General features: G+C 40.2%; 1 protein-coding gene across 1 annotated transcript in view; it reads right to left on the minus strand.

The window, feature by feature from the left end:
• The window catches only part of il17rd (interleukin 17 receptor D), a 105,655-nt gene that overhangs the window by 53,626 nt on the left and 34,309 nt on the right, over window positions 1-17,720 (minus strand). Inside the window, exon 2 of the mRNA XM_043708113.2 lies at window positions 3,351-3,387. Coding sequence (XP_043564048.1) covers window positions 3,351-3,387 — 37 coding nt within the window. The remainder of the gene's footprint in view (window positions 1-3,350; window positions 3,388-17,720) is intronic.

Consider the following 17,720-nt stretch of genomic DNA (forward strand, 5'->3'; position numbering starts at 1 on the left):
CATCCCCTAGTCATGGATCTCTCAACCAAAAGAAGTTGAGTGTTCCTATCTGCTGTACCTTCACTCCTGAAATTTTATACACTTCAAGTAGATCTCCTCTCAGTTTCCTGTGTTCAAAAGAAAAAAGCCCTACCCTATCCAATCTTTCTTCATTGTCTCCTTAAGAACTCTCATGTAGGATTCTAGACACAAACATATTCAGTAAGAAGTGATAAGAGGTTTATTTTTGAGTGCGTGAGGAGGGCGAAGGGGAAGGAGAAAATTTGTGAAATGTTGCCAAATAATTCATCTGCAGTATTCACCAACAACACTGGGCTCTCGTTACTTTATGGTGTAACTTTAATATAAAAACACCAACAGTTGATGAATATTTTAGTAATTAGAAATAAAGTTTTAAATTAATACCCTTTGCTAAACATGGTTTAAATAAGACCTGTTTGCCTTATGTAGATGTGGAGCAGCAGGTCACCATGGAAACAGATGTCTTAAGTCCAACTTGGAACAGCTGAACATAACTAAATACAACTCCCCTCAAAGCGATCTCGATTATCAGTCAGCATGAAGGAAACCTCCGGCTTGTAATTTCTATTTAGCATAATTTCTGTTTTATATCATGTAACTAAAGGTTAGAACGCTTCTGGGAATTCTTTTTCCACAAATCTTCGCATCAATGCAATACTGTACTCAACTACTATAATGTCAGGGATCTAGGGTAATAAATTACAAAGTATTAAAAAACTCACTTAATGGAAGAGGGAAATTAATTGCTCCTTTGCAAGGTGTGGTTTTAGTTAAACTCAGTGTGAATATTCCTGTATCATGTAGAGTTTAATAGGAAACAGGACAAACCCTGTGGCTATAACCTATCTGTACATCCTATGCTGCTTTCATGGGCTTTATAGTCAGTTTTTATTTGCAACTAACAGTGCTATAAATGGCACAGACTTTAAAGTTACATGGTAAGCATGCTTTTATTCTTCCCTTGTTACTGCTAATGTCATGCCACATACTGATCAACAGGGGTAGCACTGGTCCCAAATGTCCCTCATCACTCTTTCTGTGCACATAATTGGCCAATAAATGACTCCACTTGAGAACGTGCTCAATGAAGATATCTAAATTTAACTTTTGGTCAGCTTTAATATATTTTTGGATGATACTATACTGCATACGGATCTGAAAGGGTCAATACTTGACTGAGCACAGTAAGTAGCATCCACTCTCTGGCATAACAGCGAGTTGGTCAGAATAAAGGAGGGGTTTGGAGGAGATGGACCTGGGGCTAATGTGCTCTTAACAGTCTCAATAATAATGCAGGTCCTATTTGTGTATTCTGAAAATAGTTGCAGTAATATAATAAATTTCATTGTTTACACTCAACAAGGCTTTTTCTCGAAAGATCAGAATTGTAGCTACCTACTTTACACTCGGTCACTTTGGGCTTGAAGGAACACACATAACAACATGACCTACCGGAAGGACTACATGATTTAGAAGTAGTTGAATACCTCAACCTTTTTCTTGAACAAGTAATCTGCCATTGTGGACCACTGCTACAATAAGCCCAATAATAGATCGATGTTAATGTTGAGGGCTATGGGGGCTACCTCTTTTGACAAGTGGGCTGATTAGGAACCAAAAAAAAGGAGACCTATTGTTGGAGACAGAAGTTAATAAATTAGTGCTTTATATCAATGTTTGCTAAGGACTTTCTTAAAGCTCAAGAGGTGATTGCTGGGATGCTGGATCAAGTCAAAATAAATGAAAAAGGGACATTAAGATTAATAGATAAGTCACTCAAATCCAAGTGAGGGCAGAAATTACACTGATGTAATCCTTGGTGGATACAGGATGATGCTGGAGAACCGGAGAATCACAAGCGTTGCATCTATGTTCAAGCAAGGGGAAAAGGATCAACCTGTGACAATGACAATTGAAGGCCCTTTTAAAGCCAGAACATTGCAGACTGGGAAAGCTGTGCTATTCAGCTTGGAGCACAGAAGACTGAGATTTTGTAGGGCTGTTTAAAATCATGAAGCTTAGGCAATAAGAAAAACTGTGCATGCATAGGAACATAACCTGCAAGTTACTCTTCAACTCACAGGCAGAACAATCTTTAAACTATATTATCATGCTTTTACTGCTTTTGGGTCAAAATCGTGGAGCTATGTTACAACACTGGGTGTACTCCTGTCAGTTAAACTGCTAGCGCTCAAGAAAGCAACTCAACCTCACCTCCACAGGGGAAACCCAGGATGGGTAACATATGCTGGTCTTGCCAGTGATGTCACATTCATGAAAGAATTAAAAATACTCATCCCCTAAGTGTATAAAGCCATTATAAATATAGGGAAAGTTAAGTTATTGCAGTTGAGCATTGCTTTAGAAAAAAAAAATTGCTGAAAAGCTAGAGCATGCAGGTGGTGAACATATTTCAATGAAACTTTATTGCTCACTTGAAAATTAAAACTATATTTAAAAATACTTGTGAAAATATGCCATTTCCAACAATTCTGATATTAGTGCTACAATAATGGAAATGCTGAAAAGTGCACATATGTTTCTACTTTCAAATATCAAGCCATAATTTTAAAAAGCTTAAATAAATATCAATGGAAAAAGCAAACCAAAACAATGACTAATTCTGATATAAGCCTTTAGCCAAATCATATTAAGTATGGACATTGGTATAACCAAAACATGCTCAATGTAAACCTGCAAAATAAATCACATCAACTTGATCAGTACTTTGCACAGTAGCATTCTTTGTAAACATCAGATTGGGTGAGTAATTTTAAAACATTCTCTGATTTTCTTAAGCACATTCACTGTTTTGTTTGGTCACGTCATTACAATGGGCTGAAAATGTGTTGCTGAAAAAGCGCAGCAGGTCAGGCAGCATCCAAGGAGCAGGAGAATCGACGTTTCGGTGTCATTACAATTCCAACAACCAACGTTCACTTTCAAGCTTTAATTTTTAAGATTTAACAAATCTTCAAAAATGTTGAAGGCTGTGCTGACTTAGCTGATTTCAAATCCAACAGTGATAGAGTGTCACAATTGGACACAATGCCCCTGTATCAGACAGATGAGCGGGTGGGGACGTAGGCTAGAATTGCAGTCTCTGATCTCCTCTCTAAGCCCTAGTTGAACAACTTACGAATGGTCATTGGTCAAAGAGAGAATTAAGACTCAATTAAATAGCATGCTAATTATAGAACAATAGCCCAAAAGTAGCAAACACCAAGGGCAATACAATTGCCTAAAACAAAAGATAATTTAAATAAAAAAGGAATTTTTGAGAGAAGTTGCCTTATAATAAATTGAACTTTAGTTATGAACAGTCTTACCTTCATATCGGAAGCCAGATAATGTTCTAGTATTATCCTGTAAGATAAAAGAAAAGTTTACTGTGAGACCTACAAAAAAGTTACAGCATTGGAGCATTCTATAATTTAACGTGAACACTGCACTGTGTTCATGGATGTGCCAGCAAGTTTGATTCAGTTTGTTACAAAAATGTCTATTCCAAGAGCTGGATCTTCATAATTACAAAATGTTTTGAGATGACTGAATTTGTTGAAGTTATATTTGCCCCATCAGAATATGATTAAACTTGGTTCTTTAACCATTGAAATACAGTTTTCTATAGATCTCTTCACTGGGGTCCAAGCTAGCTATACTCCATGTCCAGTCCAGAATCTAATTTGATTAACACTCCATCTCTTTCAACATTTAGCAGTTAAAGCAACAGGAACACAATCAAATCAACAGTCTCAACCAGTGAGGAGTTGCTCCTCCAGCCTGAGGCTGTTTTTCTCCTGAGTTTGTTGATAATAGGTTCACTAATAACAAGGACAGAAGAGAAATCAGCCTGTGATTAGATCAGCAAGCAGTACACGAAATACATGGTGACAGTGATGGAGTCTGCAGCTGGTACCAGAGGTGCCTTTGTCGAAGCTCTGCCTTTTACCAAAGGTTGTGCAGGGTGTGAGGTGGGAGGGAGAGTAGTGCAACTGTCAAGCCTTTCAAGAACAGAATACTCTGCCAACTTGAAGCCAGGAAAATCTTAAATCACTGTATCCTTCACAAATTTAAGTGAAATTTTTAGGTTACAGGTAGACACATGCAGAAGCTGCTATATGAGGAAAACTGTAATGAGAACCTGAGATTGAGATTTGAGAAATAGTAAAAAAGGCTAGTGACTTGTTAAAATTTTCCAGTTTTGTGCATATGCGATGAAAATGCATTACCTGTAAATTTTCTAGTCTGCCAGTGTGTTTAGAGTGATTTCTTTTTAAGTATAGAAGTGTATCAGTTATTAGAAAGAAAAATTGTGAATTTATGCCTGTTATTTGGGCAAATTTGATTAATGTGTCCAGGAAATTAATATTTTCCTTGCGTGTGGTAGCTTTAACTTTAATGGTAACCAGGATTTGGAGGTGCCGGTGCTGGACCAGAATGGACAAAGTCAGAAGTCACACAACACCAGGTTATAGTCCAACAGGTTTATTTGAAATATCAAGCTTTTGAAGAGCTGCTCCTTTGTCAGATGAAATCACTTTACTTGATGAAGGAGCAGTGCTCCTAAAACTTATGATTTCAAATAATTCTGTTGGACAATAACCTGGTGTCATGCAACTTCTGACTAAGTTTAATGCAGTAGTGATGATAAAAGTAGTTAATGAATTCTTCTAATTCTGTTTCCAAAAGTCTAAAGGCTCCATGTGTCAACACATACACAAAAGGCATTGTAATTACATGACTATATCAGGTCATAAAAAAATATAGTGAGAATTAAAAATGACCCATGAAGATCAAAACATAACACTCAAGAGAATCTCAAAAGGAGCACCCAGGAAAAAAAACTATATTCAGTCCTGAGCTGAAAATGTGTTGCTGGAAAACGCAGCAGGTCAGGCAGCATCCAAGGAACAGGAGAATCGACGTTGCCCGAAACGTCGATTCTCCTGCTCCTTGGATGCTGCCTGACCTGCTGCGCTTTTCCAGTAACACATTTTCAGCTCTGATCTCCAGCATCTGCAGTCCTCACTTTCTCCTCGAAGATTTATAATCAGTCCTGATCCTGTCTCAATGGAAATACAAATTCTAACATTCTGAGCAGTATTGTTTCATCACATTTAATCTCACAATATCTCACAATGGGATGCCCAATTCTATCTGGAACCATGTACATAAAATGTACATACACCATCTTGAAAGGTGAAAGGTGACAATAATTGTAATCAACTGAAGGTAGGAAATAAGTAAATAAGATGGAGAAATGTTTCAGTCACATAAGATATTGCTCAACTAAAGATGGAAACAATATGGAAAAATATTTTTAAATTGTCAAATAGCTGCTTTGCAATGTAAAACATAAAGGACGCAGTTGAAAAGTCTGGTACACAACGCAAATAAATTCCACACACCCCCACCTCAATTAACATTCAGGTAACAAGGAAATTACATTCCTAAAAATTGAGGAGAACCTTCAGGTTGGTGGTCAGTTGCACTGAATAAGATAAAGTCTGTACTAAATTAGTTGAAAGGAAAGCGGTGTCCATGCAAAAGCTACCATGAAACATGTAACTTTCATTCGAATTAAGTGACTGCAATTATAGGATTTTTTTTAACACAGATGCAAGCGATGAGCATCAACCCAGACTTTCCATCAACTGTGTGCTTTCAATTAGAAAGCATCTGTTCAGTCGGATTTTAGCGTTCTGCATTCACTTACTGTGGTAATTCAGTCCATTAATACAGGTACTGGCAACCAAACGTTATGAAATATTGACAGTTCAAACTATCATACCACTTTTTTGTGAAAATTTAAATTCTGATAGAGCAGAAGTTGATGTGCCGTGTAAGTGTTTGGAAGTAGCCAACTATAGCATTTATGCTGATTCGAGGCATCAATCAACCTTTAAGTACAGCAGTTCTGCCAGTCACTTTCAGAAAGATCTCGACGGTGACATTTTTAATCATAAGAAAAGCACCATATATTATGGTTCAAATGTGCTTTCCAGAACATTAGAAAATCTGTTTCAATTGTCCAGTTAATTTGCTTTATGTTCTATTAGCATGCAGGAATCTTGGACTTAAGATTTAGAGCAAGGGCAAGCTATTCAGCCTTAGGCCTGCTCCCTTAGTCAATAAGATCATGGTTAATGTGATTGTGGTCTTAATTCCATTTTCATGTCTGCTTTCCATAAACCCTGAGTGTTTGCCCTATTAAAAGTATAACTTATTTCGAATAAATTCAATGAGCTAACATCTTACTGTTTTTTGGGTGAGAGAATTAAAATCCTCTGAGAGAAAGCTTTTCTAATTTTGGTCCTTTTCCTCTTAATCTTCAGTTGTGTCCCCTAATTCATGCCTCCCCCACAAGAAGACACAGAGTCATAGAGATGTACAGCACGGAAACAGACCCTTCAGTCCAACTTGTTTATCCTAAATTAATCTAGTCCTATTTCCAGCACTTGGTCCATGTCCCTCTAAACCCTTCCTATTGATATACCCATTCAGATGCCTCTTAAATGTTGTAATTGTACCAGCCTCCATCACTTCCTCTGGCAGCTCATTCAATACATGCACAACCCTTTGCGTGAAAAAGTTGTCCCTTAGGTTCTTTTTAAATCTTTCCCCTCTCACTCTAAACCTATACCCTCTAGCTCTGGATTCCCCCAACCCAGGGAAATGACCTTGCCTATTTACCCTATCTGTGGCCTTCATGACTTCCTCCTCAACCTGCGATGCTCCAGGGAAAACAGCCCCAGCCTATTCAGCCTCTCCCTATAGCTCAAACCCTCCAACCCTGGCAACATCCTTGGAAATATTTTCTGAACCTTTTTGATATCCAGCTATCAAGTTTCCTCAGGATCCTATAATATTTTAATAAGACCATCTCTCATTCTTTTAAAGTCCAATGGGTAGAGGCCTATTCCATTCAACTATCATCATAATGAACCACATGCAGTCATAGTGACAGCTCATATTTCTGAAAACTCCAAAATGTACAATGGAAGGTGCAAAGGATTGAAAATTATCTTATTATTTTAGGTTCTGATGAACTTTTCCCAATATTTTAAAGTATTCATTTCTTCATTGTTCTTCCACTGGTGTCAGGTACCAAGCTGAAAAATGTGTTGCTGGAAAAGCGCAGCAGGTCAGGCAGCATCCAAGGAGCAGGAGAATCGATGTTTTGTGCATAAGCCCTTCTTCATTGATTCCTGAAGAAGGGCTTATGCCCGAAACGTCGATTCTCCTGCTCCTTGAAGGCTGCCTGACCTGCTGCGCTTTTCCAGCAACACCATTTTCAGCTCTGATCTCCAGCATCTGCAGTCCTCACTTTCTCCCTGTCAGGTACCAAGTCATGGATTGCTCAAGTTTTGATTAGATTAGATTCCCTACAGTATGGAAACAGTCCCTTTGGCCCAACTAGTCCACACCGACCCTCTGAAGAATAATTCACCCAGACCCATTCCTGTACCCTATATTTAAACCTGACTAATGCACCTAACACTATAGGCAATTCAGCATGGCCAATTCATCTGACCAGCGCATCTTTGGACGGTGGGAGGAAACCGGAGCACCCGGAGGAAACTCACACGGACACGGGGAGAATGTGCAAACTCCACACAGACAGTCGCCCGAGGTGGGAATTGTACCCGGGTCCCTGGTGCTGTGAGGCAGCAGTGCTAACCACTGAGCCAACATGCTGCCCCAAATTAATTGGCAATAACTAATGCATCATATCAGCTCTGACCAGTAAACAGAAGACAAATGTTCACATCCCCTTCCAAGTTTAATAAATTCTTGAAACAATAGATCAATAATTTTCTTAAACTTTTCCACATATCTATGCCATAAAAAGTTGCACCATTTTTCACTCCAAACTCCGTCTTGACAACAAGAACTACTTTATTTATATAGCCCCTCTAACAAGGTAAAATGTCCCTCAGCACTTTACAGGAGAGTTATTGAAACAAATTTGAGACTGGATCACAAAAGGAGATAGTGGGGCAGATGCACAAATAAGTTTGTGAGAAGATTTGTAGCTCGGGTGCTCGTTGTTGTGGTTCTGTTCGCCGAGCTGGGAATTTGTGTTGCAGACGTTTCGTCCCCTGTCTAGGTGACATCCTCAGTGCTTAGGAGCCTCCTGTGAAGCGCTTCTGTGAACTTTCCTCCAGCATTTGTAGTGGTTTGAATCTGCTGCTTCCGGTTGTCAGTTCCAGCTGGACTGCAGCGGACAGCTGGAACTGACAACCAGAAGCGGCAGAGACAAACCACTATAAATGCTGGAGGAAAGATCACAGAAGCGCTTCACAGGAGGCTCCTAAGCACTGAGGATGTCACCTAGATGGGGGACGAAACGTCTGCAACACAAATTCCCAGCTCGGTGAATAGAACCACAACAAAGATGCACAAATACTTAGTTAAATGTTCACTCATGTCTTAAAAGGAGGAAAGAGAGAAAGAGAGGTCTGAGGTTTAATAAAGGAATTGTGGGGTTTAGATCCTTCACAGCCTAATTCAAGGTTGTCAGTGACACAGTGATTAAAATCAGAGATTTTAAAGTCAAAACTGAGAAGCCAGAATTGGAGGACCATCGATATCTTGGAAGGTTGTAGAGTTGGAGAAGTTTATAGAGATAGAAAGCCATGGATTTGAAATAAATGACTACCAATATTGAAATCAAAGGCTTGCTTAAGTGGGAGCTAATGTATATAAGAGCATCAGGGATGGTGTATGAAGGGTCTCTTGTACGTAAGGATACAAGCAGTGAAAACTGGATGATTTGCCCAATGTTTGCAGCTTCAATAATACACAAGAAACTTAACACCATCCAAGACAACACAGCCACTTGAGTGGCACCACACCCACAACAACATTCATTCCCTCCACCACCAATGCTCAGTAGCAGTGAGTATCATCTATAAGATGCACTACAGGAACTCACCAAGTCTCCTTAGCACCTTCCAAACCTGCGGCCACTTCCATCTAAAAGGACAAGAACAGCCCTTGCAAATTCCCCTCCAAGCCACTCATCATCCTAACTTGGAAAGATATAATAATTTCTTCAATGTTTCTGGGTCAAAATCCTGGAACTTCCTTCGAAATTGCATTGTTGGTGCACTCATATCAAATGGGTTGCAACAGTTCAAGAAGACAGCTCACCATCCTCCAGTGCGCCAGCAGATCCTTTGGCCAACTGCGAAGTACAGTGTTTGATGACAAAGCCCTCAATGCTGACAGTAAGTTCATGGTCTTGAGAGCCACAGTGCCATATGCTTTAGACACTTGGCCAATGTACAGCAAATCCCTTGAAAAATATCGTTATATCAGCAAAATCTTATAAATCCACTGACGGGATAGGCAATCTAATATCAATGTCATCTCTCAGGCCAACATCTCCAGTACCAAGGCAATGGTTATAATCAAATCAGTTCTGTTGGGTAGGTCACATTTCAGGCAGCCTGAATCAAGATTTCCAAGCTCGCTACTCCAAACAACAATTACCAAAAGGGCAGATGAAACCCTTTAGGTACATCAATGAAACCTGCCTGATAAAATGCAATATCTCCACAAACTGGTGGGCAGCTGTAGCCTAAAACTGCCTAATGGAAGAGGAGCATCATGAAGATGCCAACCATTACACGTGCCTCAGATAGGCCCAGATGGAGGTCATGCACAAACCATGGAAGGAGCCTGCAAAAGCATTGGACTCCCAACTTCCTCTACATTCCCCACCTGCAACAGGGTGCATAGATCTAGCATTGGACTGTTTAGTCACCTCAGGACTCACAACAATAGGTACCATTATTCAATAAGGCTGGTAAGAATAAACCAGGAAACTAGACACCAGTGAATCTAAAATCTGTGGTAAGGTAACCATTGGAAAAAGTTGTGAGGGACAGAAATTACCACCACTTGGAGAGGCAATTCAAAAATGGTCAACATGGCTTTATAAGGGGGAGATCATATTGAAAAAATATGATTCTTTTACGGATATGATGATAGTGTGGTTGATGCAATCTACATGGACTTTAATATTAAAGTTTTTGATAACCTGTCTGCCATGTGAGACCTTAAAAAGCTAAGAGCTCATGAGATCGAAGGCAATTTGTCAAATTCAATCCAAAATGGACTTAGTGACAGGAAGTAGAGGGTGACGGTTGAAAGATGATCTTTGTGACTGGAAGCCTGTGTCTTTTGGTCGTATCACAAAATTCAGCGCTGGATCTTTGCTATTTGTTGTGGACATTAATGATCTAGACTTGAATACTGGAGGTATGATCAGTGAGTTCACAGATGCTGTGGATACTTGCCTTTGTTAGTCAAGGATTTGAATAAAAGATTAAAGAGGTTGTATTAGAGCTGTATATAATTCCTAGGCAAGCCAGAACCGGAGTAACGTGATCATCACACCATAGTAAGAATGTAATTGCACCAGGGAGATGGAAACAACATTCACCAGGATACTGCAATTCAGCGATGAAGACTGATTAGATAGGTTGTGATTATTTTCCTTGTGGCAGGGAAGACTGAAGTGGGGGAACCACCTAATTGAAGTGCAGAAAATTAGGGAGGTCATAGAGAGGTAGGTAGGGAGAAATGTTTCCTATTAGTCATAGGGTCAACAACCAGAGAGAACAGTTTTAAGCTAAAAGCCACGAAGTTTAGAGCGGGTTTGAGGAAACATTTTTCACCCAGAGGCTGGTGGGTATCTGAAACTCACTGCATCAAAGGGTGGTAGAGGTGGAAACCCTCAAGACTTCAGAACTATTCAGATGAGCACTTGAAACAGTATAGCATACAATAGTACGGGCCAATTGTTGGAAAGTGAGATTAGCGTAGATGGATGTTTGATAACCACTGGGGACACAATGAGCTGAAAGGCCTCTTTCCATGCTGTAAAACCTCTATGAATCTAAAAGATTGTAAAAAAAATCATAGTACTGGGGAACTGTCTAAGAAGAAGAGTGGCATTGTACTGCAAGTGCAGTCCCACCCAGTTACACAACAGTGAAGAGTTCCAGAGGATGGTGAGATCAATGGGTCAAAGGCTACAGACAGGTCAAAAAGAAGAGGAGATAATTTACTTCTGTCACAGTTACATAAAATTTCATTCACAGCTTTGATAAGAGCCATTGTGGTACTGTGGCAGGAGACATTTTTTGTGGGAAAGTCCATGATCAATATTTCCTGGTCATGCTAACACTCTTTTGATAATAATCCATTGAGGATAAAATCACAAATTAATTAATGTGTACAAGTACTTCATTTTTTTAAAAAAACTAGGCTGATGTGATTCTCCCTTTTCCATTCTCCTGAAGGACAGCATGACAGAATCTGGCTCAGAGAAAACCCTCCTCTGCCCATGATATATAATGCTGCTAGTCTGACATCCATAGCTAGCTGAGCAAGCACCTTCTCTAATTAAAGACTTGAAAGACTGAAGCCAGTATCTTCCATCCCTCCTGTTTCCCAACCATCTAGTCTACCTCCATTCCTAGCCCTGGTCTGAAGTCAATCTAGACTTTGGTGTTTCACTTGACTCTGAATTGAGCTTCTGATCCCATATCCTCTCCATCACCAAGTCTAAAAGCTTTCGTCTCATAACATGATTTATCTCTGCCCCTGCCTCGGCATCTGCTGCCGATACTTTCATCAATGTTTCTATTATCCCCAAAAGCATATTCTAGTGGGTTACAAACCAGCCACCCATCTTGAATTCATCCAAAGCTCCTGACAAAGACCCTCACCAAGGTAAACAAGCCCCAATTATCACAACTTTCAAATGTCACCACAATCTCCTAGTCTATCATCACTAATATTCTTGGTACTTATTACTAATTAGGAGTTGAATGACATCAGCTACAACAATAACATAGCTAAAAGGGCATAGGTAAAACTAAGCACCACCCTGATGAGTGCCTCAACTTTGTCCCTTGAAAATTATTCCATCAATTACAAAGTTCAAGATGGAATTAGGACAACTGATCACTTGCCTGGAATGATGCAGCTATAAAACAACATATAATATTAATGACAAATAATCAAAGTAAATAAGTCTTTTTTTTTAATTCCAAGGCACTTCACAGAAGCATTATTAAACATAATGTAACATCAAACCACATATTAGGTCAAGGGACCAAAGGCTTAGTCAAAGACAGTTTTTAAAGGAGTGTCAAAAATGATTGAGAGGTACATAGACAAATTTATTGTAGCAATTTCCAGAGTTCAGTATCCAAGCTGAAAGCGAAGGTGGAAAAAATTTAACATCAGGATGCTCAAGAGGCCTGAATTTGATGAGCATCGATATTTTGGACAGTTATGGGATTGAAAGAGATTATAATAATAGGGACAGCAAAGTCACAGAAGAATTTGAAAACAAGGAGAATATTTTTCTAATTAAGTCACAGCTTGATTGAGTGCCACTGTAGGTCAGTAAACCATTTTGGGCAGTTTTCCATGAGTTAAAGCTCACAAGAGGGTAATATGTTGGAGACCTACTACGAGTGTGTTTGAATTGTCAAGTCTTGTGGGTAACAATAACATGGATGAAGACGTCAGCAAAGCACTGCTGCCTCATAGCACCAGGGACCCGGGTTCGATTCTAGCATCGAGCGACTGTCTGTGTGGAGTTTGCACATTCTCCCAGTGTCTGCAGAGATTTCCTCAGGTGCTTCAATTTCCTCCCACAATCCAAAGATGTGCAGGTTAGACGAATTGGCCACACTAAATTGCCCATAGTGTTCAGGGATGTATAGGTTAGGTACACTTGTCAGGGGTAAATATAGAGTAATAGGGTAGGGGGAATGGGTCTGGGAAGGTTACTCTTCCAAGGGTCATTGTGGACTTGTTGGCCAAAGAGCCTGTTTCCACATTGTAGAGATTCTATGAAATGATCTGAGGCAGGGGTGAAGTTGAATGATGTGAAACAAGTGGATATATGTGGTCTTAGTGATGGTGAAAATATATGCAGAAGGGCTAATCTCAAGGTCACAAATGACACCAAGGTTAAACACTGACTGGCTCAAGCACAGACTGCAGCTAGGAAGAGGATTAGAGCCAGTAGCGAGGGAAAGGGATTTGGAGCAGAAACCCAAAACAATACCTTCAGTCTTCCCAATGATTAATTGGAGGAAGCTTCTGTTCATCCAGTATAATACTCAAGAAGCTTGCACCATTACAAATCAGAAAATAAAATGGGCTCTGTGCACTTAATTTCAGTGTTGGCATATTATATTTCAATTCTATAAATCTTTAATAGCAAACCTGCTAAAACTCCCACCAAAAACAATGAGTCTTTTGTATTGTATGCAACACAATAACTGGTTATCAACTGTAGATATGGAACAATGCCAGTACTTTTTAAGTCCTACTTCCATAAACTGGGTCATATTTCAGGTTCATCACAATAGCTACTGTGTTGGAATCTAATGACAAAGTTTCTCACACTTTTGTATCACCTATAGATAAACAGGAAACAAAACCCTGCTGTTTCCCAATGATTCCTTAAATAATTGTACCAGTTAGTGAAGTATAGGATGACCTACAACTGCTAGGCAATGATGTGGAATATTCAAGTAATTTATGGCATATAATACAATTCCATACTAATTATTAATTTATGAACCATAAGACTGCCAGATCTCAGTGAGAAAAATCTATCATTACTCCCAGAAAATGTGCTTTTAAAGCTCATTTTTAATGCCAAAGCATGCTTAAAAAAAAGCTGAAAATGTGTTGCTGGAAAAGCGCAGCAGGTCAGGCAGCATCCAAGGAGCAGGAGAATCGACATTTCGGGCATAAGCCCTTCTGAAGATTCTCCTGCCCCTTGGAAGCTGCCTGACCTGCTGCGCTTTTCCAGCAACACATTTTCAGCTCTGATCTCCAGCATCTGCAGTCCTCACTTTCTCCATGCTAACAAAAAGTCTGGTGTCAAAATCCAGTCCTTAAATGTGTGCTGGTAATAAAGTCATGCATTGCAGCTGCTTCAGTTCTTTCATCAGGCACATTGCTTACAAATTGCTCTTAACTTCTAGCATTACAAAAAGGATAAGGTTCTTTCGGTAAGTAGCAATTGAGTTACTGTTTAAGCGAGGCAGATTTCAAAGGATATGTAGCCTTCCATTATTAGCTGCCTAACTATCTTCCTTCCCGAAACTTGGTATTATTTCAGAATCAACACAATAGCATCTTTCTTGCTATTGTGTCGTGATCTTATGGCCGATTTTTCTCACACCATTACGTCACCCTTATAATTCCTTCAGTGAGAGTCCACCATTTGGTAAGACACTGAGCTGCACAACCCGAGAGGTTACATGGGAAGAAAAAATAAGTGCTACAACAGAATTCAAATTATCATTATCCAAAATCAAAAGTAAGCCTCACTGTCCAGTGGTTAAAGGCAAGAGTGAGTTCAGCCGTGAAACACTAGTTCACAATTCGCTTCCATCAGACTTATACAAAAGTTTCAATATTCAGGACGTGCCTGTGGAGCAATATCCCACAAGCTGTTACCTCAGAAATCTTTACAAAGCCAGTTGTTTCTCAGTCTAGCTGCTACAAAGACTATATACAACCTCAATACCTTATTCAATGGTATGCTGTGTCCCCAAACATGTAAGTCTCTCCATGACAATGACTACCTGCTCCCACCTTGATAACATCAGTCACTCCCACTGCAAGCTCTGCCCATATGCATCTGAAACCCTGATCCTTGCCTTTATCACCTCTAGATTTGCTTACTCCAATGTATAGGAGAAGGTGAGGACCGCAGATGCTGGAGATCAGAGTTGAAAAGTGTGGCCCAGGAAAAGCACAGCACACCAGTGAGCATCTGAGGAGCGGGAGATTCAACGTTTCAGGCATAAGCCCTTCACCAAGAAATGGTGGGGGAGGGGGAGGGGTAACTGCCAACAGGTAGATGCAGGTGGGGGGGGGGCGTGATAGTGATACATTGGAGGGGAGTGTGGAGCCATCTTCTTTCCTACAATTCCACTCCACTCTCTGCTCCAACCTGTCAGTATCATCCCCTACCTACATCCAACTATTGCAATCCCAGCTACCTTCTCCCCAACCCCTACCTCTCCCATCTATCTCTCAGCTGCCTTGGCCCCCCACACCCCCACATTCCTGATGAAGAGCTTATGCCTGAAATGTTGATTCCCCTGCTCCTTGGATGCTGCCTGACATGCTGTGCTTTTCCAGCACCACACTTTTCAACTCTTACTCCCATGTCTGCCTGGCCAGTATTCCAAGCTCCAAATACTATATGTTCAGCTCACCCTAACACTTATTGAACATATTCTAACCATCCAACCCATCCATCTCAACTGTTCTACTGCCTAATCATTTCATTTACATTCTTTCTTAACCTTGCCTCTCTACACCTCGAATTACCTCCAGCCACGTAACCCGCTCTCCCTGAACCCGCTCTCATGCTCTGATCTTTTATTTATCCCTGCTACCTTTTCCTTATCACTCAGGGCCATGCCACCAGTTGACTATGCCCAAAGTTTGGAGTTTAAGCTTTAAAACCCTTTGCTCACCTCCTTTCTAAGAAGGCATAATTTCCACAGTAACTCCCTCCCCTACACGTTTTTGCCTACCAGTTATATTCTCCTAAACGCATCGGATTCTGGCTGGACATAGTTGCACTGTCATGCTACTGGCACTTTTACAAATGATCATGATTCAGCCTAGTGATAGCAAGCTATTAATCATGATAATAGTTATCATAGCCAAGCCTAATCCTGTTCACAGTTCACAATCCAATGCGAAGAAGGATCATTGAATCATAATTAGGAGTGTCAATGTTCCACAGATATTCCCATTGTCACAATGTAGGGTGACTGATGTTAATTAAGATGCACCCCCTGCTGTCTCAATTTAGAATCACAGAATGCCAGAAGAAGCCATTTTGCCCAAATAGTCTGCACTGACCCTCCAAATCCTATCTCGACCCAGAACCCACCCTGTCCCTGTAACCCTGCATTTACCATGGCTATTTCACCTAACCTGCACATCCCTGAATACTACAGACAATTATACACGGCCAATCCACCTATTCTGCACTTCTTTGGAATGGGGGAGGAAACCAGAGAACCCAGAGGATATCCTAACAAGGAGACAGGGTACACAGGGAGAATATGCAAACTCCACAGTCATCCATAACTGGAATCGAACATAGGTCCCTGGTGCTGAGAGACAGTAGTGCTAACCACAGTCACCATGCTGTCCCACAATTTAGTGCTGTTTCCTGAACAGAAATATGAGGGTGAATCTAGAACTTCCTTCATCTTCAAAATCCAGTTATTTACAGAGTCAAAGAAACATGAAACACAGCTTTTAAGCACAGCACAGAAAGGACATTCTAGAAATCATCAAGCAAAATTTCAAGCAAAGATTCACTATCTAACTCATGTTCTTCAAAGTCAAACCTCTTGCTATATTAACAGAATTAATCAGTAGAAAATCGATCATTAGTTTAGATTTGGAGTGAATGTAGGAGGTATAGTTACTAAGTTTGCAGATGACACCAAAATTGGAGGTGTAGTGGACAGCGAAGAACGTTACCGCAGAGGACACCAGGATCTTGATCAGATGGATGGCAGGTAGAGTTTATTTTAGATAAATGTGAGGTGCTGCATTTTGGAAAGGCAAATCAGAGCAGGGCTTATACACTTAATGGTAAGCTGCAGGGGAGAGTTGCTGAACAAAGAGAACGTGGAATGCAGATTCATAGTTCCTTGAAAATGGAGTCGTAGATAGATAGGATAGTGAAAACAGACATTTGGTGTGCTTTCCTTTATTGGTCAGTGCATTGAGTATAGGAGTTTGAAACCATGCTGTGGCTGTACAGGACATTGGTTAGGCCACTTTTGGAATACTGTGTGCAATTCTGGTCTTCCTCCTATAGAAAGAATGTTGTCATACTTGAAAGGGTTCAGAAAAAATTTAAAAGGATGTTGCCAGGGTTGGAAGATTTGAGCTATAGGGAGAAGCTGTATAGGCTGGGGCTGTTTTCCCTGGAGTATCAGAGGCTGAGGGGTGACCTTTTAGAGGTTTATAAAATCATGAGGGACATGGATAGGGTAAATAGGCAAGGTCTTTTACCTCGGGTGAGGAAGTCCAGAACTAGAGGGCAAAGGTTTTGTGTGAGGGAGGAAATATTTAAAACAGACTTAGGAGGCAACTTTTCCATACAAAGCGTGGTGGTGTATGCAATGAGGTACCAGAGGAAGTTGTGGAGGCTGGTACAGTCATAACATTTCAAAGGTATCTGGATGGGTATACAAATAGGAAGGGTTTAGAGGGATATGGGCCAAGTGCTGACAAATGGGACTAGATTCATCTAGGATGGCTGTTTGGCATGGATGAGTTGGACAGAAGGCTCTGTTTCCATGTTGTACATCTCTATAACTCTAGTCACATATTAAAAAATCCTAGTTTGCACATATGGAGAATCTGAACATTAATTATTGAATATTGCCAGAATATTAATATTGACAATTTGCCTTCTGGTTTCCAAAGAAAGGGTCACAATATTTAGAATATATCGCTGTGGATAACATATCCCACCTGCGATAATTTCAACTGGGAACATGATCCAACACAAAAAGAGCAGGGATGTCAAAAAGCATTGCCACACATTTCATGTTACAAACTGGGTGCATCCTGTACAGCTAGAACTGACTTAGAAGTAC

The sequence above is a fragment of the Chiloscyllium plagiosum genome, unplaced genomic scaffold, assembly GCF_037043375.1.
Source record: "Chiloscyllium plagiosum isolate Xiang-an unplaced genomic scaffold, Cpla_swu_hap1 HiC_scaffold_14, whole genome shotgun sequence".
In the NCBI taxonomy this organism is placed as follows: Eukaryota; Metazoa; Chordata; class Chondrichthyes; order Orectolobiformes; family Hemiscylliidae; genus Chiloscyllium; species Chiloscyllium plagiosum.